Source organism: Pseudopipra pipra, chromosome 21, assembly GCF_036250125.1.
Source record: "Pseudopipra pipra isolate bDixPip1 chromosome 21, bDixPip1.hap1, whole genome shotgun sequence".
Classification (NCBI taxonomy): domain Eukaryota; kingdom Metazoa; phylum Chordata; class Aves; order Passeriformes; family Pipridae; genus Pseudopipra; species Pseudopipra pipra.
Window position 1 is genome coordinate 10,479,799 of NC_087569.1, and position 24,658 is coordinate 10,504,456.

The 24,658-nt window shown below is 49.7% G+C and overlaps 1 protein-coding gene and 1 long non-coding RNA gene across 20 annotated transcripts in view; one reads left to right on the forward strand and one right to left on the reverse strand.

Annotated features, from left to right (window-relative positions):
* LOC135425636 (uncharacterized) overlaps positions 1 to 22,000 on the forward strand; it is a 32,841-nt gene extending 10,841 nt beyond the window's left edge. For both annotated transcript variants that reach the window (XR_010435679.1, XR_010435678.1), the window contains exons 3-4: positions 15,557 to 15,684; positions 21,927 to 22,000. This is a non-coding gene — a long non-coding RNA (uncharacterized LOC135425636). The remainder of the gene's footprint in view (positions 1 to 15,556; positions 15,685 to 21,926) is intronic.
* Positions 17,729 to 24,658, reverse strand: part of MSI2 (musashi RNA binding protein 2) — a 223,700-nt gene continuing 216,770 nt past the window's right edge. For 17 of the 18 annotated variants that reach the window (XR_010435677.1, XM_064678123.1, XM_064678128.1 and 14 more), the window contains one exon: positions 17,729 to 22,674. Coding sequence is in view for 1 of the 18 variants with exons in the window: in XM_064678112.1 (XP_064534182.1) it covers positions 22,633 to 22,674 (42 nt within the window). In the remaining 17 variants the exon portion in view is untranslated. The remainder of the gene's footprint in view (positions 22,675 to 24,658) is intronic. The other variant, XR_010435676.1, reaches the window with a different exon arrangement.

The following is a 24,658-nucleotide window of genomic DNA, read 5'->3' on the forward strand; positions in this document are numbered from 1 at the left end:
TGGAAAGCGAGGAAAGTGTCCTTATATTATGCTTCTGCAACAAAATACCGCTTGAAAGCTTGTGAACATGCTCCCAACTGCAGTAAATAACCAATAGTCCCTGTTCTTTGCAGCAAATGAAGATATCTTTGAGCTGTTACACTCCTTTCAGGTTTTTTTAAGGAAATTATTTGTCTTATTATTATTCTCCAGCCCCACACTTGCCTGTCAGATTAAATTTTTTATTGCTCTAAACCACAGAGCCATCTGGAGCCCCTCACATCCTGCTCTCGGTACCGGAGCGCGGCAGCGGGGCCCTTCTCTGCAGCGTTTTGATTCCTCCCAAGGTCTTTCTTTTTTTTTTTTTTTTAAATATATTAAATTCCTCAGTCCGTTGTTTCCATCCCCGTGTCCCCTTGGCTGTGCTCCTCGGGGCTCAGCATCTCGGCCCCCTGTCCCTCGTCCCCGTGTCTCTCGGAGCAGCAGCGCAGCGAGGAGCAATCGGGGCTGTCGGCTCTCATTAGGAGGGCCAGGAGATCTGCTGCTGTTCCAGGGGACTGGCTCTCTTCAGCCAAATACCTCATTCTCCAGCTTCTTCATTTCACTTTGCGAGCCCCGAGGTCTCCTGTCGGTTTGCAGCGCTTTGCTCAGGCCCCGGGGTTGAACTGAAACCGTTTATCTCTTTCTGCCCTTCTCTCCTCCCTCCTGGGTGATGGAGCCCGTGGGATCCTCAGGTGTCATGATGTGCCTCAGGACTCCTCGGCTGCCCTTAAATGTCAGCAGTGTCTGTTGGCTCCTTCTGAGGGAGCCATCCTCCCTGTGGCTGCTCTGGGGCTCTGGCACTCGCCAGCAGAGAGACCCAAAGCCATGGTCTGGCCCTCGTTAGCTGGCACTGGGAGTGACCACAGAAAAACCTCACCAGGGAAGAGTGGCCTTGACCACCTACCCCTTCTGGGCTTGACCTTCCAGCCCTTCTTGGCTTTGCAGTACCCTGTGGCAGAGGGTATCGCCTCAACATGTTCTGAAGAGACAGAGAAAGAGGAAAAGAGAGAAAAAGGAGAGGAGAAATATCAATAACTTCCATCTCCTCAAGCCCAGTAACTAGCTTTTGACACTTCTCCGCCACTCCAGCTTCACAAAGCCCCAGCTCTCTGAAGATTAATTGATGTAGGCCACTCAACCTATTTTCAAATCCCTTTCAGTTACCATTTAAAACCTTCTGATTTATTTTTTTTGATAAAGTCACCGAGGCTTTTTATGGATTCTCAAATGATTGTCCAGCTTGACAAATTGGATTCTTAAAGCTGGTTCTTTCAAGAAAAGGATGTGGTTTGACAAGACAAGAAACAGCTCATCTTTGAGACAGGGGGATAAATAAAAAAAAAGAAAAAAAATCCCATTCTCCCAGTCAGGTGTTGCTCAATGGGTGTCTTGCTCGTCACTGATAATCTTATCTGGCTGTGATGGGAAGGGACCCACACAAAGGGGCCCGACCGGGCTGGAGGGCTGATACGCCGCTGATTAATCGTTCTGTCCAGCGTGTGCAGAGCCTCAGGAAAGGTGATTAATGCCATTTGATACGAACTCTGACCCCCTCCCCTCCCCGACACCGCGCTGGGGGCACCTCCTGCCGCCGGGATGGATTGACTCCTGCTGGAGGGATTGACTCCTGCCTCCCGGGGCAGCAGGCAGGGGGTGGCAGCTGGGTTGTCACCCTGGCCTCGTGCTGAGGTTTGTGAGGTCGTGTCGCTCCCCAGGGCTGCAGTTGGTGTTTCTGATGGAGTTTTTGTTGCCTGTGCTCAAACCCTGCTGGGGTGTCCAGGTATTGTGTCACCCCAGGCTCTGCAAAGAGTAAAACCATGTTCGTGTCTAGTGTGGGGATGGGGCAGAGCAGATGTGGAGGTGAGAAATGTATTCCTGGTCTTTATGAACCCAAACAGGGTTCATAATCCCAAACATCCCCACTGTAAGATGCTGGATGGGGCTTGGTGGAAGGTCTAGTGGAAGGTGTCTCTGCCCACAGCAGGGGGGTGGAACAAGATGGTCTCTCAGGTCCCTCCCAACCCCACCCCTTCTGTGGTTCTGTGTCCTCCATAACTGCCAACAGCAAATGCAAATGTCCCTTTGGATGTGACTGAATAAAACCTGGGTGTGCAGACGTACCCAAGGCAGCTGCAGGTCCGAGAGCAGCTGGAGCAAGGAGCAGCCCAGGCTGTGCTGAGGAGATGCTCAGCTCTGGCCATGCAGAGCCATCGTGCAGGCGGGTCCTACAGGACCTCCGTGGGCTCTGGTGGCAGGGGATGGGGTGGCACATTTGCTGCCATTCCCGCTCGGGCTGCAGGGAGAGGGAGAGGTGGGGACAAGGGACCTCCTCAGGGCCGCAGTCCCACCAGGAGCCGGAGCACAAGGTCTTCCCAGGCAAGACAAGATGCAATCTCTCTGTTTCAGTAATGCTTTTCATTTTTTAATTGACTACTTTCGCTTTGAATATTTCCCACCTGGCAGTTCCTCTGAATAATGGAAATGCATCGTAACTCCTACCCGCTCCCTGCATTGAATGACTCTGGGTGATACTTTATATCTTATTATGATTATTTATTATGATGTCCACTTTGGTTCTGTAGCAGAGGGAGATCATTAACCTCTCCTGCAGTAAAGAGAACTCTCTGTGTTGTTTTCAAAGCCATTAAAGCTTTGAAAACTCCTCTTTTTTTTTATTTTTTTAAACTAAAAAACCGACAGGGCTGCATAATAAACTGCTGACACAGGTTGGTGGATGCAGGAGGAGCGTGGACCCTCCCGCTGGGCCCCACGGAATTGCAGGAGGAGCTCGGAGTAAGGAAGGAGTTATTTGCTTGTGAGAAAACACACGTGGGGTGCTGGGAACCCGGAGGCAGGTTTTGATGGTGCTGAGAGAGGAGGAGGTGGTCTCAGGAGGGATGGGAGATGCCACCCCAAGGACGTGTGTCCGAGGGGAGGTGGAGGCTGCGTGGCCACCCCTTTGGGCTGGTCCATGCACACAAAAGCAAATTCCCTCACTCCTCCAAGAACAGCCATAAAATCCCCCATGATCTCTTGACATCCCAGGGTGCTGCTGTTACCTGTGCTGGTTTTGGGTGCTTCTTCCCCTGAGCCTTGGTGAGAGTGAGGAGCCTCCTGTACAGATTGCTGCTCTCAGAGGCTGCATATGGTCTCGTAATGTCTGTTTATGGTCACTTAATGTCTATTTATGGCCCCCTAAGGCCATCCCCAGATGCTGCTTCTGGCTGCTGGACCTGTGTGTGGTAGGGATGGGGGGAACCACTCTGTTTTCCATGGCTGGCTGAGGTTTCAGCTTGGCTGTGGCTGATTGCTGGACACACAGCTCAGCTTGCTGGGAGGTTTAATCTGTTATATGGGAATTTATCTCCAAATATGGGGAGAGATAAAAGCAGATGCTGTCTCTCCCACCTGGGCAGGCAGCATCTCTCTCCTGGAGATGTGTATCCACTCTGGAGACTGTGCTTTGCTCAGGACCAAGAGCTGATCCTGATTAAAATCCTGTCTGCAGCAGGAGGGATGCTCATGTCCTACAAAGTCACCTTGTCTCCCCGTCCACGCTGTATTCCCTCACACCCAGCAGATCCTGAAACAAGATGTTCCCCATCTCCACGTAACCACAGGCTACTCTAACGTGATGGCTGATGGTAATAAAGCCTCTGTGGATGTCCCTGTTTTTGGAAGCACGTTGTGCTGCCCATATGGCTGGGGAATACGGAGCCTGCAGACATGATGGGATGCTAATGAATCAGTAGCTTTATCTGGCCTGTCCACGCCTCTCAGAACCAAGAGGGTGCTGTTCATTAAGTTCTTGTTGAGATGCCATCCTAAAGAGAAAAGCACCTCTCCATAAAAAAAAAAAAATCTGCAATTCCTTGTTCACTTCCCGGATTTCCAGTTGAAATTGGCTCTGTTTGAAAGCCTGGAGATGATGTTCCTAATGGCTCTAAGTACATTGCTCATGTCAGGGCCACACAAATTTGCCTCTGTAGCTGTGATGCACCTCGGGGGAGGTGAGTGTTTGCTTTTCTGCTAAGCAAACAGCATGACCTGATGGAATATCGAGAATTAGGTGCTGTTTTCACCTGCCCCAGGAAGCTGTGGCTCCATGTACCTGCTTGCAGCACCTCCATCCCCATCTCCCAGGAGCTCTCTCCCGTTTCAAATGCTGCCTGAGAATGAGTCTCATCACATGTGGAAATGTTTTCACGCTATTTAAAAGGTTGAGGTGTTAAGGCCCAAAAGAAGTTGAAGGACGTGCCTGCCTGGGAATGGAGCCCCAATCTCTGGACACCCAGCTGAGACTGTGGGCACTGGAGCAGAGCATCCATCACCCCAAGGTTAAGTGGGAAGGGACCGCTCAGCAGCCTGAGCAGATGAATAATAATTATGGAATATTAATATTATCCAGAGAGCATCTGTAACTGCTCCAGCGGATCCTGTGGTGTAACCTTGCTGCCTGGCCAGAAACCCCTGCTGGCTCCTGACTCGTCACAGGAGCTTTCACCATCCCATGTCAGCCAGGTGAGCTGGATGGAAGCCCCTGGACCTGTGAAACCCAGGTTGCTGTAAGGGTGATGTGTGGAGCTGCTGTGTAGCCTGCATCCCACCAGGGCATCCGTGGCTGCAGGAGTGTGTTTGTGGCTGATGCACCACGTTGGTCTGGGTTAGCAGAGATGCAGTGTGGAAGCTGAGTGACCCCTTGTTTCCCAGGATCCTCCATCCCCGGGTGCTGGGGCAGGCTGGGGTGGTGTGTGCCGCTGCAGGGGCTCACCCAGGGAAGGAACAGGAGCTGGAGATCAGAAAGGAAACTAGGCCAGAAAACGCAGCAGATAGTTTGCAAAAGGATGATCCAAGCAGCTTTGATATGGATATGTTCCCTCGCAAAGACACAGCGCTGGAGAAGCTCTTTATCAGTGTCAGGCGATGACAAACGACGGCGGGGGAAAGTCACGGGGCTGCGGCGCCTCGTGCAGCTGCAGCACCTTGGGAAGGATCCCGGCACCGCTCCGGCCCCAATTAATCACGGCAGAAAGGATTGTCTTCTCCTCCGTGCTTTTTATAGCACGGCAAATGAGGGAGGGAAGGCGAGGAGGAGGAAAAACTGCATGTGGGCACATTTTGGGGAAGATCATACCCCATCTCCGGCTTGCACACAGAGACATCCCTGCTTGGCTGGTGGGTTTGTTGGGAAAGGCAGGACCTGCCCTTGGGTCAGGTAGGGAGAGTGGTGAGGAAGGAGAGGGAAGGCAACAGCAGTCAAACACGCATTGGCAGCTGGGATTGTCCCTGCATGTGCTGCTGAAGCCAAGGGTGGCACAAACCATCAGGGCAGGTTAAACAAGAAATTAAAAAAAAGGGGAAAAAAATCAAACCAGAGTTTCTCAAAGTTACCTCCAGTCCCTCTTTTTTTTGATGAGTTCCCTTGAAGCCTTGTCTATATAAATGTTGAATTATATGGTTCCTTTGACTCTTTACTAGAAATTGCTCTGAATTACTTTTTTTATATATAATCTGTTCCATTTCCAGCTCTCTGCTGTATCTTGCAGAGGAATATCTGGAGCTGTCGACTGGCTCATTCTCCTGCTGCCAGGCAGCTCTGTGGCGGCGTCTAATAAAGTTGCCCCCTGTTCCACTGTAGGGCAGCAATCTGTAATGAAAATTTTATGTGAGTGGTTGGGAAATGGAGTTGAAATCTGGGTTTCAAGTATGATTTTCATAATACTCCAGGCATATAAACACATGCGCGATGTTTGGGGATCTGGAAATAAAAGGGATCGTTTTCCAAAAATTGTGGTTTTGTTAAACTCCCTCTTGATGGGATCAGTGGGAATGTTGCCAGCTCAGAACTCCCCCTTGGAACCCCTCTGTGATGGTGTGAATTTGGGAACCGAAACAACTGACCTGATGCTGTAACTTGAATTTCTGGGCCATGTGCTCATTGATCCCATGGAGGGGATGGAAAATGTTTGGAGCTGGTGTATCTAGAAGGGAAGCAACAGCTTTTGGCTCCTTCCCTCTGCCGTGTTCGTATTTAAGTATTACTTATGGTTCTTTCAGCACTGTCCATCAGTGCCAGGCCCTTGCTGGGGATGCTTCCTCCCCTCTCTCTGTGTGTTTTTATGTGCTGGTCATCCAGGGAGGTTCCTCAGCACAGGGACTGTGTCTGTGGTCCCTGGTGGGATGGGGCAGCACCAAGACATGGCATCATGGTCATCCTTCCCCGTGGGGATGGCACTCCCTGGTGTGGGGTGATTGCTGTGAGGGTCTCTGTGGCCTGGGGTGGGATCCAGGCAAACTTTCTGTCTCAGCCGCCGCTGTTTGAATTTGGCACATCTATGCTAAACACGCACGTCAGCCCTCTCTGGGGCTGATCAATATTTAATGTGGAATTTACAAAGATTGACTTGAGGATGCGTTTAAAATTGGAGCTTTAGCCGTGGGTGGCAATTTCCGAGTCGCAGCAGTGGAGTTTGATTATTTAGAGAGATGGCATTTTGCACATTTAAAATAATCCCGAGGACCGCGGGGCTGCCGCAGCCCCTCTTCCCCTAAACTGTTGACTTTTCAATTGTTTTGTTTGTTGATGTTCAATATTAATCACCCCAGCTGCTTGCTTGGTTCTGGGCTGGGCTGAGGGGCCCAGGCAGTGGGTGCTGGCAGTGATGGGATGCAGCTCCCTTTTGGGGTTTGGTGTTTTGCTGGGGTCCAGGAGCCAAAGGTGTTCTGGGAAGGGAGTCCTGTGGCATGCCTGGGGCATGCTGACTGTTGCCAGTGTGTGTTGGATGTGCCCAGGTGCTCCAGGCTGGGGGGCCAACACCCTGTGTGTGACCCCACACCACGGGCAGTGACACACACCTGTTTAGGGACATTAATACTGGAACTGGAAGTATTCAAGGCCAGGCTGGATGGAGCTCTGAGAAACCTGTCTAGTGACAGGTGTCCCTGCCCCTGGCAGGGAAGTTGGAACCAGATGATGTTTAATGTCCCCTCCAACCCAAACCATTTTTGAGTCTATGGCATTTAAACGGGGTGAGCTTCCACAGCCACCCCAGGCTGGGGTGCTCTGCAGAAATCCTGGGTTGAACCCTTTGCCTGCTTGGGGACACTGCCATTCCAGCCCTCAGGAGCCGGGCTGGGGTCTCCCTTCCCACCCCCAAACTCTGGCTGTCACTGCTCATCTCCCAGCACACGAGGCCAGGGTGGGATGTTCTGCACACACATAACCGATGGAATTGCTGGTTTATCCTGGTTTGCTTGTGCTGTTGCCTGTGCTAATGAGAGCTGACAGGTTTGGAATAGCTGGTCTGTGTTTGTTTGGGTGCTGAATGCAGCAATCACGAGAGGCTGGGCCATGGGATGGAGTGTGGGGACTTGTCAGTTTATGGGCCGGAGCTGTAAATGATGGATCCAGGGAAAACAACTGTCCAAGGGCACGGGTGCAGCCAGAGCAGCCCTGAGCTTGGCTGTGTAAAACCAATTCAGGTTTTCTCTTAAGGCAACCACAGAACTGACCCCAAATTTAGCCTGTCTCTGCAGTCCTTGTGAGGAGAAGGAAACTCTTGTAACTGCTCGTACAACAGGGAGAAAATATTTTTCTTCCTTCCCTTTACCTAATTTTTCTACTAAGACTTTGCTTAATTTTGTGTAATTAAAAAGCTTGAAAGCAGCTTGTTTCATATATGGAAACAGAGCATAACATATGGTAGTGATAGAGCTGTTCATGAATGTGATTGTTTTCGTATTATAGAAAAAAGAAATAGAATTGCATTGCTAAATCCATCAGTGAGGTGTTGGTGAGGTGAGTGGGGGGCACCCACGGGTGCAACCTCAGCACACAGCCCGACTCTGTCATGGCATCAGATGTTTTATTAAAAACTTTAATGTTGGTGATTTTCTGCTCAGTCACAGAGCCCCCTTCCTGCCTGCACACCCCAGGCCCTGACTGCCACGGGCAGCAGTGGGGTTGCTGGGATCCAGCCATCGGTGGGGGCTGTGTGGGTGGGATGCTGGCTCTGATTTGCTGTGGCAGGTCCAAACTTTCACACCAAATAGCACGTGCAAAAAAAAAAGAGCTCATTTCCCTTCTCCTCCCCCTTCAAATTGAAGCACAAATATGACAAGTGTTATGATGAAGGCTGAGCGCGCCCCGAACATCTCTCCCCTTGCAGATTACTATGTAAATCAGCCACTTAATATCTCTGCTTCCCTTCTGTGTGCCAGGCTGGGGACGTGCTGGGTGACAACCCCAGCCCGTGGTGGGTCACACACCGCCGGGCTGGCGGGTGGGGGACGCGTGTGCTGCGGCAGAGCAGCTCCCGTGGCGCGTGTGAGGCCTGGCTGATGCAAATCTGGACAAACAAGTCATTTACCAGCCTTTTTAATAGTAACCTGGGGTGTTTTCCAGCACCTCCTGTCTAGAAATCCAAGTTTGGAGAGCTGGGAGATGAAGGCAGTGTCACTGGGGACTCTGGGGACAGGAGCTGTGACGTCTCTGTGGGCTTAGACCACCCCTAAGTGCTGCAAAGCCTGTAACAAGCACTCAGAACACATTGCTGCTGCCCTGGAAGAGGAGGGGGTTTCCCCACTGCCCTCACTCTGTAAAACTTGGTTTTCCTTGGTAAGAGGGAGGGTGATGGCTCTGGGTGGCCCGGGGGGTGGGAAGAGGCTGGGCTCATCCTCGCCCAGCTGGCTCCTGAGCTCTCCATGTACAAGCACTTCCCATTCCTAGATGTAGGGATGGAGAAGGAGGAAGGGTTTGATGGATGAGCAGAATGAAACATCGGGCTATTACGTGTGTGATCTTGTTTCCTCTGTGGCTGGGACCGGAGCACAGGCTCTCGGGGCTGGGGGTGCAGCACCAGGGGTTCAGCTTCGGGGTGTTCCCGGCAGCCACTCGGCACCGTCCCATCAGACCAGCGGGTCTCCAGGCCCTCCAGCAGGCTCCCACCTCAGATTGCTCAAGTCATTTAATGTCACACCTCTAATGACTGCATTGCATGAGCCCAGCAGGCTCAGCTGGCCCGGGAGGCTCAGGGGTGGCCATGGGGCCAGCAGTGCCTCTGCCACTGTCCTGCCGCAGCCACCTCACGTCCCCCCCACACCCCTGTGCCGGGGACAGAGCCGTTAACGCGCCGTGATAACCCCCCTCAGAACCCCCATCAGCCAAAGGCCCTTTGCTTCTGTTGGGTTTTAATCTCCCTTATTTTGCTGCTTGCCCTGTGGGGAGACTGAAGCAGCAGCGGGACACGACGAGCTGCGTCGGGGTCGTTACTGCGGAGCCGCGATGATGGAAATGGTTTCGAGCAAAGACATTATTAATGAAGGTGATAAGCGGGGAAGGTACACCACGCTCGTGTACCTGAGCTCGCCCGGGTTGTACTTGGCCAGCACATCCATCTACTGGTTGTATCCATCCATTTTTTTAAAGGCCTCCACGGGTGATGTCAGCCTGCCTGGCAGTTCTGTGCCATTTAAAAGAATCAAAACAAATTAACTCCAAAAAGTTCACGTCTGAAATGGCTGCTGCTTCCCAGCTCCGGGCTGTGAGCGAGGGGGGGACACACCCCTGGACGGCTACCGACCCTAGGGATCCTTACAGAATTATTCCTGCTGGATTAACTGTGCTGGAATGGAGCTGAGCTCTCATTGTCATCCTGGGGCACAGCCCTGTGCCCACTGTGGGGGCCAGGAATGTGGGCACTTGGCAGAGCTGCTTGTCCAAGAGAAATGCAAATATGGGACAATCAGCCTCTGCAGCAGCAGAGTGGGATGTGATGAAACCCAATCAGTTAATAACCCTTCACAGCACTGGGAGAATTGTAGATGAACGTGCTTTTAAATGACATTTTTTTTTCCTCACCAGAACTATTCCTCTGTGGTTTTTCCTTAAAAAAAGAGCTAATTCTGGTTTGTGTCTGGCACAAAGGGCCACTGGGTTCACAGCCCAGAGCCGGGGAACCTCGGCAGGGCTCTGCCATTGCATCCTCTTGCACTCTTTTGGCTCCTGAAAAGGCACCTTCTTCCTTGAAGGTGGGCCCCTGAGCCTCCAGCTGCTGGAGAGGGGTCCCATGGGGCTCTCATCTGGAACCCCAGGGATGCTGCCCCATGGAATGTTGCACTGAGCTACAGCTGCTGGCATGGGAATAAACACTGCAGGAACAAAATGGCTCAACAGACAGAGCTGATGAGCACGAGGAAGAGGAGGCTGTGAGACCCGGATAGTAATCAAGGCTAATTTGTTGATTTGCCATCCGGAGTCATTTCTTACATTATTTTTTCCCCCTACACAATTTGTTCGGGGAGGGGGGTGTGAGCTCTCCATCCTCCGCCGAGCTCCGAGCGAGCTCCGTCTGCCTGATTAGGGGCTGTCGGGATGATTGATGTGTTCTTGCTGGAGAAGGTGAGTCCCTGCGCGGTGACAGCTGCATTTGACAGCCCGGCAGGGACGGGTCCTTACCAGCACCCTCCTCTTCCCACACCTCTGTGTTCCCAGCTGGACAGTGCTGAGCTCTGGCTCCGATGACCTGCCAAGGTCAAAGCCTCGGGAACGTCAGCGACCTGCCCAGCACGGCCCCTTCGATCCCCTGGATAAGGATGGGGGGAAGGGGCATCTCCTGGGCAGGCAGTGCCCCTGCCCAGGGCCCGTGGGTTTGTGTGGAGGTGCCGGATGCTTTGCTGCCTTGCGAGGGCTGGTGAGCCGTGACACTGCTGGGAGAAAATACCAAATACCGGGGAAAAAATCTTACTTAAGTCTTTGCAAAGCCACAGATAATGCACTGTGAGAGTGAACAACCAGGATGAAAAATAATTGCACTCCTATTTTTCTCCAGCTTTTCTTATCAGCGACTTTATCACCTTTGGTTTTATTTTACACCTTATTTAGACTTTACTGTAATCCCAGCTATTTCACCATTGACACCTCCTTAATACCTTGTCTAACACCTCTGACACCTCCTGGCTAATGCCCAGCCCCTGCTCCAGCGCAGAGCAGGAACAGAAAAGAGCTGAAATGGAGAGAGGGAAAAATTATTTACTGCCCAGGCTCTGTGAATAATAACCTCTGAGGAGGAGGTGGGGGCCAGCCCTCCCCGTGCTGCTGAACTTTGATACCTGCCACATCCGTCTCCATCTGCCCATTCCCAACTACGGAACAATGGTGCCACCAGTGTTCCATGGGAAGGAGAAGTGAGAGGATTTATTGTTCCAGGGAAACTGCAACCCAGAAAGGCTCAACTTAGTGAACTGAAGCGAATTAATTCCTCTCACTTGGGCACCCTGTGCAAAGTTCAGCCCTATTTGAAATATTCCATTTCCATGGGTCTGGTGCTGACCTTAAGTGTCTGCTGCCACTCCACCAGGTCTCTCCGTGGTGGTAGGGCTGTGGCCAGGGCTTTTTCCCTGACTGCCAGCCCTGAGGGTGCTTTTTAGGGGCTGATTCTCCTTTGGCAGCTGAGGACGGTACCTGTGGGTTTGCAGGGAACCCTCCTTTGCAGTATTGAGAGAGTTTCTAAAGAGCTCTTGGCTATTCCTGGTTTTCTAGTGGAGAGGAGGCTAAATGGGATGCTGGGGCACCTGGTGGGCTTTCGGTATCATAGAACCATGGAATGGTTTGGGTTGGAAGGGACCTTAAAGACCATCTTGTTGCATTCCCTGCCATGGGCAGGGACACCTCCCACTATCCCAGGTTGCTCCAAGCCCCATCCAACCTGGCTTTGGACACTTCCAGGGATGGGGCAGCCACAGCTTCTCTGGGCAACCTGTGCCAGGGCCTCCCCACCCTCACAGGGAAGAATTTCTTCCTAATATCTGGCCCTGTGGTCTCCAACAAGGCTGACTTTTCCTGACCAGAAAAAAATCCCACTGAACCCCAGTGCAGGGGATAACACAGCACTGCACTGCATTGTTCCTTTCCTTTTCTCTCCGAGCCTAAAGACCATGGCTACATTACCTAGATTTAACTACCCATTACACAAACTATATCTCTAAAGCGAGGGATATGGCAGCTTTATTATAAGTTTATTACATGCTAATTCAAGCAAATAAATTTGCTCCAGCTGTGGAGCAAAGGAGATTAATAACCTCGAAGATCACTTCGCTGCTTTGATGAGTTTCTTGAACAGAGTGGAGTATATTTAGGAAGAGCAACTAGATTAGTCAAAAAACCCCTTTAATTATTAGTGACACTGTGCAAACTGCTTCCTACGAGTGGAATACCAACTACTTAACTCCCTGACCTTATTATTCAAATAAACACTCCTTATTATAGCGACATGACTTGCTCATCAACACATCAGATCAGCTGCCTGGGTGGGGGTCTGGGGTCCCCGCTGTGTCGGCAGCCGCCAGCTGGGGCTGTGTGAGGGGTATAACGACCCAAAAGGGTTTGAAGAGCTTCACGTGCCACACAAGGAGCAGGGAATGGCTTTGCTGGAATGCTCTCGGCACTCGCCCCTTCCCCTGCTCAGGGTGTTGGTACTGGGTTTTATTCTGAAGTTAATTTAGATTTTTCTGCAAGTGTTTAAGTGTGGAAGCTCTGACCTGCCTCAGTGTTGCTGATGTTTTAACGTGTGGATTGTAGACCAGCCTTGGGGAGGGGACTGTGGGGTTGTTTTTGTCGTTGCCCACCTGTTTGATGGAATCCAAGGAAATTTGCACTTGCTGGTTTGTCTTCATTGTCTCTGGAGTGCTGGTGGGATGCTGGAGCAGGATGAGGGTATTTTTTCCCCTTTTTGTAGGTAAAAAGCAGGCGAAGAGGGGCTTCCAAAGATGATTACAGATGTCGTGAAAACATATATGGGTGTTTGCCAAAAAGTGGATGATTGTCAGAGAGACTTCCCAGCACAGAGTTTTACCCTGAAAGTTTTTCTGGGGAGCACTGAGCTCCCTGAGATGGTGCAGGATCCCGGAGATGGTGGTTTGGGAGGGCAGCAGAAAGCAGGTGCTGGCACAGCGCTGCAGCACCCACAGAGCTGTGGGGAGCTCGTGCCTGTGCTGGGAACAAACCCCCGCCTGTTTGGGGGGCAATAGTGGTGTTTGGGGGGCAATGGTGCCGCTTTGCTCTTTGCCACTTGGCAGCGAGAGAAGGGGATTTGTGACCCTGTGCCAGGGCCGGGATACGAGAGGGATCAAAAGGCACCTTCTGCCTTCTCCCAAGGAAACGTCCCCGGCGCCTCATCCCGCGCCCTTAAACCGCAGCGGCTGCCCTTGAGCCTGACGGATGGAGGCGGCGGCTCCGGCGGAGCAGAGAGGACACGGAGCAGCGATCCGCATCACCAGTTGCTTCCTTCATTTTCTCTGGTCCCGTTTTAGCCGCCGGCCCAGCCGGACTCGGTGGATGCTCAGGGGACTGGGAGCCCGGAGGTGTCGCAGCGTGGGGAGGGGGCCCAGGGCGCGTCCGCCGTCTGTGGGGACAGTGTGGGTCCCACCACCCTTGGGAAAGCAGCAAATCCAGAATATTCTCCTGCCCCTGTGCTTCCCGCTCTCCCGTCTCTCCGCTGCAGAAGGCAGCCCCTCTGCCTTCAAACAGTTTCTATTCTATGTAGAGCAAGCAAAAATGATGTGTTAAATACAGCCCGGGCTGAAGCTCTGAATCAAATCAATTCCTTTTTGATTCTCCAGGCTTTTGAATCCCCAGCCCTGCCGGAGGATTGTTAGCACAAGAATGGGGCTGAAGGAGCAATCCTTTCGCAGCGCTATTGACTCAATTATTTTGCCTCTTGATTTTCTATGAGCGGCCGCGCCGATATTCTGATTGCTAATGGCAGAGCATTGTTCCGCACCTCGGGCTGGAATACCGACGGCCGGGGCTGGAGCACCGCCATCCCCCCGCGCTACGGGTGGCATCGGGACCTCGTTTTATTTTGATGGATGCAAACCGCAGCGCTCGGGGGGTGTGCAGAGCGCGGCGTTTCACCGCGGGGACCCTCCGCCGGGCTCCGGCTGCCGCTGCAGCCAAGGGCTCCGGTCCCGCCGGGCGGGATGTGCCGGTGACCTTCCCCCGCCCGCCCCGCATCAGCCGCGCTCCTGGGATGTTCCCCCGCGCGGATCGATGGGGCCAGCGCGGCACAGAGCGGCGAGGCTGCATTTACACAGGGTCACGACTATCGGTATTGACAGCTCGGCCGCGCGTCCTTTGGACCGGCGTGCGCTGCCAGCCGCGTTAGCGATGCCCCGGAGGCCGCCTGTGCCCCGAGCCCCGAGCGGGGGTGGCGGGGGGGCACCGGCAGCTCCAGCCCCGTGCCCAGGTGATGGTGCTGTGCCTGCTGCTCAGGGCGTGATGCTGAGCCCGGTATCCGAGTGGTGCGCTGAGCCTGGCACTGGGTGCTGCACCCCTCCGGGTGTTCACCTCCCTTCAGCATCCCAGCTCAGGCGTCCTTTGCTGTGTTACCCAGCCACTGCTGCGGCAAAGCAGGACAGGGATGGGACGTGGCCTCGGATCCACCTCCAGCCAGGAAGGTTTGGAGCCCACAGCCCAGCCCGGCTCACTCTTTCAAGATAAAAGAGAGGAATTCCCCACCCATCTAAAGGTGGTGAAGGACTGATAGGAAGCACTTTGAATCTTTGGATGAAAGGGGCTGGGAGGAACAAAATGCTCCCTTGCTTTGAAGATGCAAAGCCCTGTATAATTCCTGAGCAGTTTTATTGGTGGCTCAAACACGTCGCAGGCTTAGAAAAGGCAAAAGTAGGAACTTTCACCTGCTTTTTATTCTTGCTGATGTTTATGTCACATCAGTGCCCACAAGGTGCTCTGTAGGATGTGCCCATCATCACCAAGTGATGGACACACTGGAAGTGCTGATTCCGTACCTGCTCCCGTCTCTCCATGACTGGAGCCAGCCAGGGTCACCCAGTTAATGCACGTTTCAGTCTTCATTGCCTTTTTAACTAGTTTTTAATCAGTAATTATTAGTGAGTGGGAGCACTGTGCAGGCTCCTCTCTCCCGCTCCCACAGCGAGTGCCACTCAATATGTCACAGCAATTAGCACCCAGTGGCAGCAGCAGACTGTGGGCTGGACACTGCCACCATCACTGGGACCTCGGCTGGTCCCCAGGCTGCCAGGAAATGCAACAGGGAATGGGAACGTGAGTGAGCATCATCAGCCCTGACCCCATCAGGGTTGAGTTGTTAATGCTGGAAAGGTCAAGCTGGGTGTGGAGACTTGGGGACCTGGGCTGGCTGCCAACCTGGGATACAGTGGCTTGGAGAGGTGGGTTTTTCCATCATACCAGAAAGAGACTTTGATTTCACAAGGGTATGCAGTGATAGGTAAGGGGAGCACAGCTTTAAGCTGAAGGAGGGCAGATTTAGGTTGGATACCAGGGAGAAATTCTTCCCTGGGACTGTGGTGAGGCCCTGGCACGGGTTGCCCAGAGCAACTGTGGCTCCCCCATCCCTGGAAGTGTTGGACATGGCTTGGAGCAACCTGGTCTAGTGGCAGGTGTCCTTGCCCACGGCAGGGGGGTGGAACGAGATGGTCTTTAAGGTTCCAACCAAACCATTCCACGGTTCTATGATGTCCTTTGTTTGCCCCTCAGAGCAGAAATGACGGAGAAGTGACGGAGTGGCGGCTGCGCGGGAGCCAGCGCCGGCCCGTGGGAGCCTGCTCCAGCCTGCTCCAGCCTGCTCCAGCCTGCTCCTGCTAATTCCAGCCGTTGCCGTGGAGGTAAATAGCAGGAATCAGCCTTTGCCTGATGCACAAACGGAGTCAAGTAGCGGTGCCCTTTGCAAAGCACTAATGAATTACAAGTGTCTCTCCACACACGGGCGCTGCCACCGCCTCGTGACCGGCTGAAAACCGCAGCCCCGCGCCCTCGACATGTGGAGCTGCTGGAATTGCTCATGCCTGATGGTATTTGAAATAATCAAATGCAGAATGGTATAAAGGGGTGGGTTTTTTTGGGGTGGGTTTCGTTATCATCAGGGTTTCAGTGCTCTCAGGCTGGGTGGCACCCCGGCTCACGCTGCCGCAGGGACCAGTACCCAGCGGAACAAATGAGCTTTAAACCCCTCTATTTTATTATTCTTTATTAATAATGAGGCGGCCCTTGTAAATAGCCATGAAAGGGAGTGCTTAAGCTCATAATTAATAAGTGCTGGCTTGATTTCTGCTGCTGAACTGCAGCCTCCAGATGCAAGGCTCTGCTGAAGAGCAGAGGGTGCTCAAATTCTCAACGCAGGTTAATAAACCTGGGAAATACCCCCTGGGGCCCTGGGATTGCCTGGACAGCCAGGACAGCCATCTCCAGTGTGGGGTATCACAGAGCTGAGCCCAATGGAGAGGGCTGGGGGATCCTGGGGCAGGGGTGTAGGATGGGGAATTGGGGGTACAGGATGGGGAGGGATGGAGCACAGGGATGCAGGAGCTTTCCTGCCCCGTGGGTATCACAGCAGGGACTCCCCAGGGCTTGGTGCCCAAAGCCCCCCACATGGGTGACACAATCCCAAGGGCCCCATCTGCCTCCTGCAGCTCATTGGTTCAACTCGGCCATAAATGTTTATGGCAGTAGGGAGAGAAAGTAAATCACATTTATCTCCCTTGTTTTCTTTATCGGGGCACTAATTTGACAGGGAAGGGAAATTTTTGCTTATTTTACAACTCTGATTTGGGCTGCAATTTGATTTCAGTAGCTGGGAGGCGAATGCAAAATCTTATTTTTATTCTGGAGCCGGTATAAAAATCTACATTTAGACGCCGACCCCCACTCCCATTTCAGTGCTGCTACAGTGGGCCCGCGGGCTTCGCACAAAACACATCACCCACATATAATACACTCATAATTCACTAATGTTTGCTGAATGACAGGGTTAAGTGGCTGCTATTCCCTGCCTCCCACCACACTAATGTACTCCAGACCCGTGCTCCTTTTCTTCTGGATTGCAGTCAAATCGTTTCCTGCAGCCCTCGCAGTGGAAGCTCCTTCCAACCCCAAATAAACACAACTTCCGAAATTATTTTCATTTGTTTTTCTAATCTAATTTTCCCCTCGGTGCTCCACTAATCATCAATCCCATTAAGGGCTTGATGTGTTGACTGCTTTCCAGAGAGCCTGTCCTGCGTCCTGCCGTGCTCTGACCTTCACTGGCACCGTCCCTGCTGAGCCCCCCGGCACGGCCGGACCCCGAGGGGATGCCTGGGGTGGGGTAGGAAGGTTTGTTGGTGCTGGTGGGGCTGCAGTGTCCCCTCCACCCCTGCCCAACTCCACATCCCAACCTCCCCAGGGAAGGGACCTGCAGGAACTTCTGTCATCCCAGGTGGAATAACGTGGATGTTTAAGACCTAAAGGAGGACGGGAGGGGGGAGTTGGCTCCGCTCCATTCTGAGTGCCAAAGGGAAACAGCCTCTGGTGGAGTATCTGAGCTGAGAGAGGGTGTGAAGCCAGACAGTGTGTGCCACTCTAATGAGAAAAATACACAGCAAGGATGTGTGGGAATTCATCCAACTGGATTGGGAACACATGACCACCCGCTGCCCCTCCTGGAAATGGGATTAGTGCTGATCATGCCAGAAAAGTGCCTGGTGGGGCGCAGGATGAGGGACCAGACTTGGGGCACTGTGCAGGGGGATGAGGATTGTGCTGGTTGTGCTGGGCCAGCCCTGCCAGTGGGAACAGGAGGGGCAACAGGGTGATGGGTTTTTGGGGTGTGAGGCTGATCTCCCCTCCCAGGAATAAATATTCCTCCCCCACCAATGAAAGGGACTCCACAGATCTGTTCAAAACAGTTTATTGTATTTTTTCGTCAGACAAACACATTGATTTCTGGACCACAGTAGAGGATGGAAACCTTTCACAAACTTATTTATTTGAAAATACAAATATAAAATTATACTTTCCACATCTGTGATGTGAGAGACCCCCATCCACATAGTATTTTACAACAGGGCTTCAGAAAGCCATACACAGAGACCTGAAAGATGCTTGATATATATAGATACATATATATATGTATATATATAAAAAAAAAGTCACTACCAAAGTTCTCATCAGTTCATACTAAAGTATAAAAGGAAGGGCTAGGCCTGCCACTGTGCCATAGTTTATTTAGGTACATTTATGACCACCTGAAATGCTCACTTGCATCCTAGTACTGATGGAGTTCAGACCTCGTACAACAGAGAATGACGGGGGGTTTTGCTACCTACGACGGTCGACGCGACAGACGAGCCCACGGGCGGTGTGAGGGGACGGCCCCGCGCCGGGGCCCGCCCTGCTCGGACACGGAGCTCTCGACACGACACAGTCGGACTTTGTTTGGGGGGACCGAGAACCGACCACGAGGATTTCACTTTCTCCAACTAACTCCTTTTTTTTTTTTTTTTCCCTCCGTGTGTTTTTTTTTTTTTTTTTTTTTTTTGGTACTTTTTATTACAGTATTAAAGTATTGCTTAGCTTACAGAATCTCCTCACGTAGTGTTCGCACGCGGCAGCGGGTTGGACTGGATTCTGTACGTAGGAAACTCTACAGTGTCTGTGCGCAGACCGGGATCTGCCGGTGTGTCTTCGATGCATCCTGTCTCTTCACCTTAACTCTAACCTCAGTTTTTCCTCTCTTTTGAACTATTTCGCTTTAAAAAAACAAACCAAACCACTAAAAAAAAGAATTCAGAAGATTCCACCCAAGAGACATCGCCATAGCATAAAAGACAGCTATGAGTTAGTGTTGGTTTTCGTTTTTGTAAACAGTTTCATATGCAATATCATACAGAACCATGGCTGGCCTTCAGTAAAAATGTAGTAAACTATATTGCTTTATTATTGATTATGTTGCATTGAGTGAATGGCAGAAACGAAACAAGAAGGGACTGTGGCTGGAGTCGCTAGCCCTCATTCACACTATGGATGAAAGCAGCATCCCAGGCTGCCAAGCAGGGAAGAAAAGAAATCCCAACACCTTTCAGGTCGTTATCACCCACAATTACCTAATGGTTTAACTAAGCCTAGCAAGATGTGTGACATTCACCAGCAGATGCTGCTGTACAATGGAAAAAAATTAACTTACAGCAAAGAGAGCCATGCTACCTTAAAGTCCAAGCTACAAATTCAACTCAAAATGAACATTTAGGAAGTATAAGAAAAATTAAAAACCCCAAAGGACAGATCAGGCTTAGTTTTAATCAAGCTGATCCCAAAGGACTTGGATTACTTGACAGGGGAGGGTCCCCGAGGTCTTGTGGCTCCTGTAAAATGTCCCTGGTGTCTGGGACACGGCCCGTCCCACGGCACAGCCGGGCAGGGATGGACCCGCTGGCACTCTGGGTGCCCAGGTCCCCCAGCAGGGTGGAAATCTCTCTTTTTGGTCATTCTGGGGGCAGCGGGTCTGTGTGAGAGATTTGGAAAGCAAAGGGCAATATCCCTCGGAATGAGGGATGCCCACAGAGGTTGTGGACTCCCCATCCCTGGAGGTGTCCAAGGCCAGGTTGGACGGGGCTTGGAGCAACCTGGTCCAGTGGAAGGTGACCCTGCCCATGGCAGGGGGTGGAACTGGATGGTCTTTAAGGTCCCTTCAGCCCAAACCAGTTCATGATTCCATGATCCTTCACTTGCTGGGCTTGAGTAAAACAAAGGTGGAGCTGAACCTTTGTGCTGAAAAAAATTACAAAAAACCCCCAAACAAATGAAGAAAAAGAAAAGAAAAAAACAATCCTTCAAAATGGATTTCTAGATGAGTGGGGGACTAACGTGAACCTTAGTCTAGGTAGCCACATCAAAACATCTCGGATTCCACGACATTTGTGCTATGGGCCACTGGGACTTCTCAAAAGGTATATAAACATCTAAAACATATTCACACAGATTAGCAATTTCTTCTGAGCATTCTTAAAAAAATATGTTTCTTTTTTTTCTCTTAGTAAAATTGTTTTAATATACCGTGCCTCCCTCTTTTAAAAAATAAATTAAAAAAATCCAGTTTTGCATATCTAGCATTAGCATTTAAGGTAGTATGGCACATCCCCTATCCAAAGTCAAGGGTGGGGATCTACAAATGCCTTAGGAGTTTGCCAGCATTTTTAACATTGTGAGACCTTTGGTTAGTTGAAACCGCATCAGATCAGCAAAAGAAAAATAATAAACAAGAGGAAAAAAATAAAAACCAGAAAGAAAAAAGAAAAAAAAAAAAGGAAAACCTTCCCAAAATTATTAGCATTTTTTTTTTCTTAAATAAGAGAAAGTTCTATCCTTACTGGTCCTAAATCTGAATAACTACATCTAAATTTTTAACCTTAATTACGATACACCTACCAATATGTACTAGAAGAGGAAGAGAGAAAGAGGGGGGGAAGAATTCACTACACTAGCATCAGGACAGCACTCTTACAAGATAAGCCATTTTATACACTATTAACATACAACAATGATCAACAAAGAATATTCTATGAGGTGACAGGGAATGGAGAGGAAAACCAACTGGTAGTACAGTACATCATCAACATTGACAAAATAGCAATAAAAAATTCCCTGACGGCACATTGAATCACAGGGAATTTGGTTCGTCCGTGTTCTTTTTTTTTTTTTTTTTTTTTAACGTTTTTATTTTTTAAAGAATCGTTTTATTTCTTTTATTACTTGATCAAGTCTCAATATTTAAAAAGCGTCCAGCATTTTGCTTAAACCTGGTTGTTCTGAAATAAGAAAAAAACCTAAAATATTACATAAAAAGCATGATTTTTTTTTTTTTAAAAACAAGAAAAACAAGGTTTTCTCCTTTCGGTTAGCAGTATGGTGCCTTGTTTTTGTTAAAGATGCCTTGCTCTACCTTGTCTATTGAATGTCTACATTAGTCTACTTGTTAGTAAAATTTACAAAAATAGGAGTGCAGCAGCTCTTTTTAACAAATGTCGCATTCAGTGTCTTATACTGGCTGTACCTAAAGTACCAAATTTATAAACGTAACAATTTAAAAAAATATTAATAAAACTTGTCAATATTACGTTAAAAAAAGAAGAAATATATCCACACTACAGTATGTTCTTAATGCCACCTACCATGTTGTACTTCTAGTTTGCTGTTGCAGGCCTATTTACCAATATTAAAAAAATTAAATTAAAAAATATCCTTCATAAGTTTCCTCCCCCAACAGAGGACCATATATATAACAGCCAAATATTAAACATGTGCAAATAGGAAACTGTCAGTTTTTCCCCTACCAGTCACAGTGCAATGATGTTTTATACTTTATTTCTTTTAAATTCTGTTTACAACTACAATAAATTAAAATCTTCCGTTGCTTCTAGGGTGAAACTTGTAGCACTGAGGTATTCCCAAAAAAAAAAAAAAAAAAAAAAATAGAAATCAAAACCAACCGAAGTTGCCTTCCTAATTTGTTGATACAGAAAGTGATGGATAATGAAGGAAACCATGTGAGCTGGACACCGCTCTGCCCGCAGCGGGGACGACCCCGGGCTGTGCAGGGTGCCCAGAGCAGCTGAAATGACTGGACAGCAAGTTTGATCTAGTTTAAAACAATGACTGAAAAATAATAATAAAAAAAAACAAACCAAAAACCAAAATAAAGGTGTGCTTTGAACCGTAAATACGCTAAGTAGGAAAAATCGTAGCTTCTTGATCAGTCTTGGGAAAAAGCAGGTTTTAAATTAAAATAAAAAATACCACTAGACTGTTCCTTTGTAAGCTGTGCACGTCTGAGAGCGAAGCTGCTGGTTTTGAACTGGGAGAGCTGGGAGGGTCCCACAGCCTCACGACCCACCCCGGGCCAGCTCCGGCAGTCGCTCCAAAAGGCTACAACGTCCTTGTCTTTTTTTTTCTTCCATTTTCATAGAGAAACTGCCTTAGGCTGACTCCATCACAAAAATAGGTTTTTGTATTTCTCTTTCTTAATAGTTTCTATGTAGTTAATGGAATTGTATTTACAGCATTTTATTATTTTTTCTTTTTTTTTTTTTTTCAGAATTCACAATTTTCAAAAAACCTTATATCACCTCTTTCAACAAAAAAAAGCACTTATAGAAAAAAAGGACGCGCAAAAAGTTTGTCGCCCTCGCCTTATTGCCGAAAATAGAGAGAATTAGAGTTAACGAAGACGCCACAAAGGAAAAGAAGGGCTAGAGAACCTGTTGCTCACCCCCCTCGTGCCCCACCGGCCCCCCCGTGCCGTGCCCACCGCCGGCTCCGCTCCCCCCGCGGCGGCGGCAGAGCCGGGACCGGCGGCTGAGACTCCTGTCACCATCTCAGCATCCTTTAAGCAACAACAACTGCGTAAAACAGGGGAGGAGGGGGGGAGGTGGGAAAGAAAAACCAAAGAAACCCCTTAATATAACAGTTACACTATGGTTAGGCTTCGCTAGATACACAAAGAATTCCAACTACGTGGCTACGAGACTATGTCAAAGGCTACGAAAAAATGTGGGTTTGGAGAGGTTTAAAAAGGGGGGGGGGAACCCATCGAGAAAATAAAACGAACAAGAAATGGGTTTTATATACATACTTTTAAAAGCTGTTGTTTTTATAGTACAGCAGATTCATGAGATGATGAGAGAGATTTTAAACAACTCAAGTCCTTCGAGTGCCACCTCCAGTTTGTGTTGGCGGTGAAGATGATGATGATAATGATGTAGTGCTCAAAGTCTGATGAGATCACCCAACAGTGGGCCCCTTCAGAAACTTCGCCCCGTCTTGCCCGGACATCCAGAGAGACTCTGTGAGGGGAGAAGGTGGACATGGACATGGGGAGAGGGACAGTTAATTGAGGTCAATTAGGATTTTTAACAAAAAAAAAAAAAAAACCCAAAGTGTTTGCAAACGCTTTGCAAAGCCACAGCCTGCTCTGATCCACGCTGAGGGTGGATGCAGAGTGACAGGCTGGAATGCCAAGGTATTCCCTGGACAGCCCTCCCAGGAGAGGGTATTATCTCATGTATTCCCTGCTCTCACTTTCCAGTTCCATCCCAGCTAAGCCTGGACTGGGGACAAGCTGGGCTTAGCTGAGGGATGGGCTGGTTTAGGGACAGTAAAAATGTGACTTGATACATGGGAAGGACAAAAACTGTTCCTCAGGCATCTGTTACGCCAGGAATTTACACGGCTTTGGTAAAATGAGTTCTCTCTAAAGTACTTGGAAGGTGACAACTCCTACCCGGGCACACTGCAGCGGCCAGGATTTATTTTATAACAGAGGCTTCAGCTTCCAATGCTCTGTCCCTGCTGGTGCTTAATGCTGAGATATATAATGTATAAAAGAGATATAAATATTAGGGACTGGTTCTGCAGGCAGCTGCTAGCAGGACTGGCTGTGGTGAGGACACTCCCTGTCACAGATTTGGGATGACCTCCAAAACCCATTCCCAAACAGCCGTGCTCAGGGTGAGGTCCCACCAGAACCCCACAGGGATGTGGGAACTGATCCCTGCCCTGAGGACCTGCAGCTCAGCCAAATACACCCCCTATGGCTGATTCCCACCCTGAGAACCCACAGCTCAGCCAAATTCAGCCCCTACAGCCCCATCCTGCTCCAGGGACGTGGGGACAGCCGGGGCAGGCGAGGGCCCGGCCGCTGCGGGAAGTGCCACAGCCACCAGGATCTCAAACTCAGTGTTCCTTGAGGAATTAATAATAAGGCTCATTTCCTCCTCTCAAAATCTATTTTAATTAGTAATGAGCAACATTAAAAGCACTTTGTTTTTAAGTCGTTAATGGTTTGAGCCTTAACACTGGGCAGTAACTGATGGTTACTGGGATGAGCTGTGGTGAGAGCTGAGCGATTACAGCCCATCAATCCGGTGACGGCGCCGTCACCGCGCGTTATTAGCCTGAGTTATGATGTTCTGCCCAGGCTCCAGTCGGCCTCGGGTACCACCTCGCTCTTCCAGGGGCTGACGGCCCAGAAAACGTGAAGGACTCTGACAAATTGATCGGCGAACAGACACCGATACGTGCAAGTAATAGCTGGGATTAAGCAAGACTGCTTATGGCACTTTCTCCTTTCCCATAAAAAATACTCCTTGCTGGAGCAAATCAGTGTCAGGTAATCTTGGGGGGTGTGTGTGGAGATGGAGAGTAAACAGAAACCCCTTTTATCCACTAGTGTTTAGGTATAAATCTGTTTTTATGTAATTTAAAGCTTCCAACCATCTTCCAGTTCCCAGCCCCTTGACTAACTGTAATTCTGATTTTGTAGACTGATTTTTGAACGTAAAAAATGTGACAGTGATCAGGTAGTACTGGGCAAGAGGCAGGGAAATAAAACCTGTAGTATCCATTCCATCTGCCTGCCAGGGCTCGGTGCTCTGCAGGTAAACCTGTGCCATTTAACTGGGATAACTTCTGTTTTCCACTGCATTTTCTAATCTATTCCATTCTGGGTGTTAAGAATATTTGTTTGCAAAGACGAATATGCCAAAGGCCAAATAATAATAAAAAAATAAAAATTAAACATTTAATTAACTCGAGCTTAGTTCAAAGGGTAGGAAACTGGCAGCGATCCAGGGCCGCGGTGCTCAGGTAATGTCTTTAATTTAATTTGCTCAGGTTTAAATTTTTTTTAATCTTGATAATTGCTCTATGGTTACGACTTACAATGTTATCTTTTAGCTGTAATATTTGGTACAGCACTTAATTATGAATGATGGTTTCTCCATAGTAAAGCAGTGGGGCTCAGCTATTTTTAGACCAGTGCACTGGGAG